Source organism: Penaeus monodon, chromosome 31 (assembly GCF_015228065.2).
Source record: "Penaeus monodon isolate SGIC_2016 chromosome 31, NSTDA_Pmon_1, whole genome shotgun sequence".
In the NCBI taxonomy this organism is placed as follows: domain Eukaryota; kingdom Metazoa; phylum Arthropoda; class Malacostraca; order Decapoda; family Penaeidae; genus Penaeus; species Penaeus monodon.
The window spans coordinates 30676476-30677273 of NC_051416.1; the positions used below are offsets into that span (position 1 = coordinate 30676476).

At 57.8% G+C, this 798-nt stretch overlaps 1 protein-coding gene across 1 annotated transcript in view; it reads left to right on the plus strand.

Moving 5' to 3' along the window:
* The window catches only part of LOC119592950 (muscle calcium channel subunit alpha-1-like), a gene marked incomplete at its 5' end in the record, with an annotated part of 130968 nt that overhangs the window by 122766 nt on the left and 7404 nt on the right, over positions 1-798 (plus strand). Inside the window, 1 exon segment of the mRNA XM_037941842.1 lies at positions 3-180. Coding sequence (XP_037797770.1) covers positions 3-180 — 178 coding nt within the window.

A 798-nucleotide genomic window follows, 5' to 3' on the forward strand; every position in this document is an offset into this window, starting at 1 on the left:
ACTCCTGGGGCCTGGGATGCATCGGCCGGCAGGACGCCCACTCTCGTAGCTTCAGCAACATCGCAGATGGGCTGCGGCTAGCCCATGCTCAAGCCCTGGCTGTGGCTGGCATCGTGCATCAGTCTTCTACTGGTTCAGCACCATTCAGACGAGGTCTGCGAGCCTCGTTCCACGGCCGAGGTACCCCGCGCACCCTGTACTACAGGGGGCATCATCTGTCTTGCCCCACCACCCCTGCCACTGCCCGCAGGGGGCACCACCCCAGACCTCCCTGTGGTGGTCTCCTGGCTCTCCCTGCCCCCCCTAGCCAGGTGGCACAATCCTGTACAGGGCGCGAAGACCCCTCCGGGCAGCTGCTGTCAGTGCGGGCACTGCTGCAGCACATGGCGTCTCTACGCCCCTGTGTTACCCTTCCTTATGTATCCACCAGAGTCCTTCCCCGCACCCCTCCACGCAGACCCCATATTCCTCTTCATCGATCCCTTGAAAATTTCAATACCTCCAGCTCTGAGTCAGACTCAGAGCTGGACACTCCTCACACCCTTGCCTCTTTGCACCTCGAGGATCATTCTGAGGTTTCCTCAAGTGTATCTGAGGTAGTAGCCTCTACTCAGAGTCTCCCTGGGTCCTCTCACCACCACCTGTCTTCCCATCACTCCCAAAATTACCACACCCACCACCACCAGAAGCAGACACATCGTCACCTGCCACAAATACCGCACCCGCACAAAAGTCATAACCACTGTTGTCAAAATCAGCAGTTCTATAATTATCATCGCCTTTTGTCAGAAGATTCAG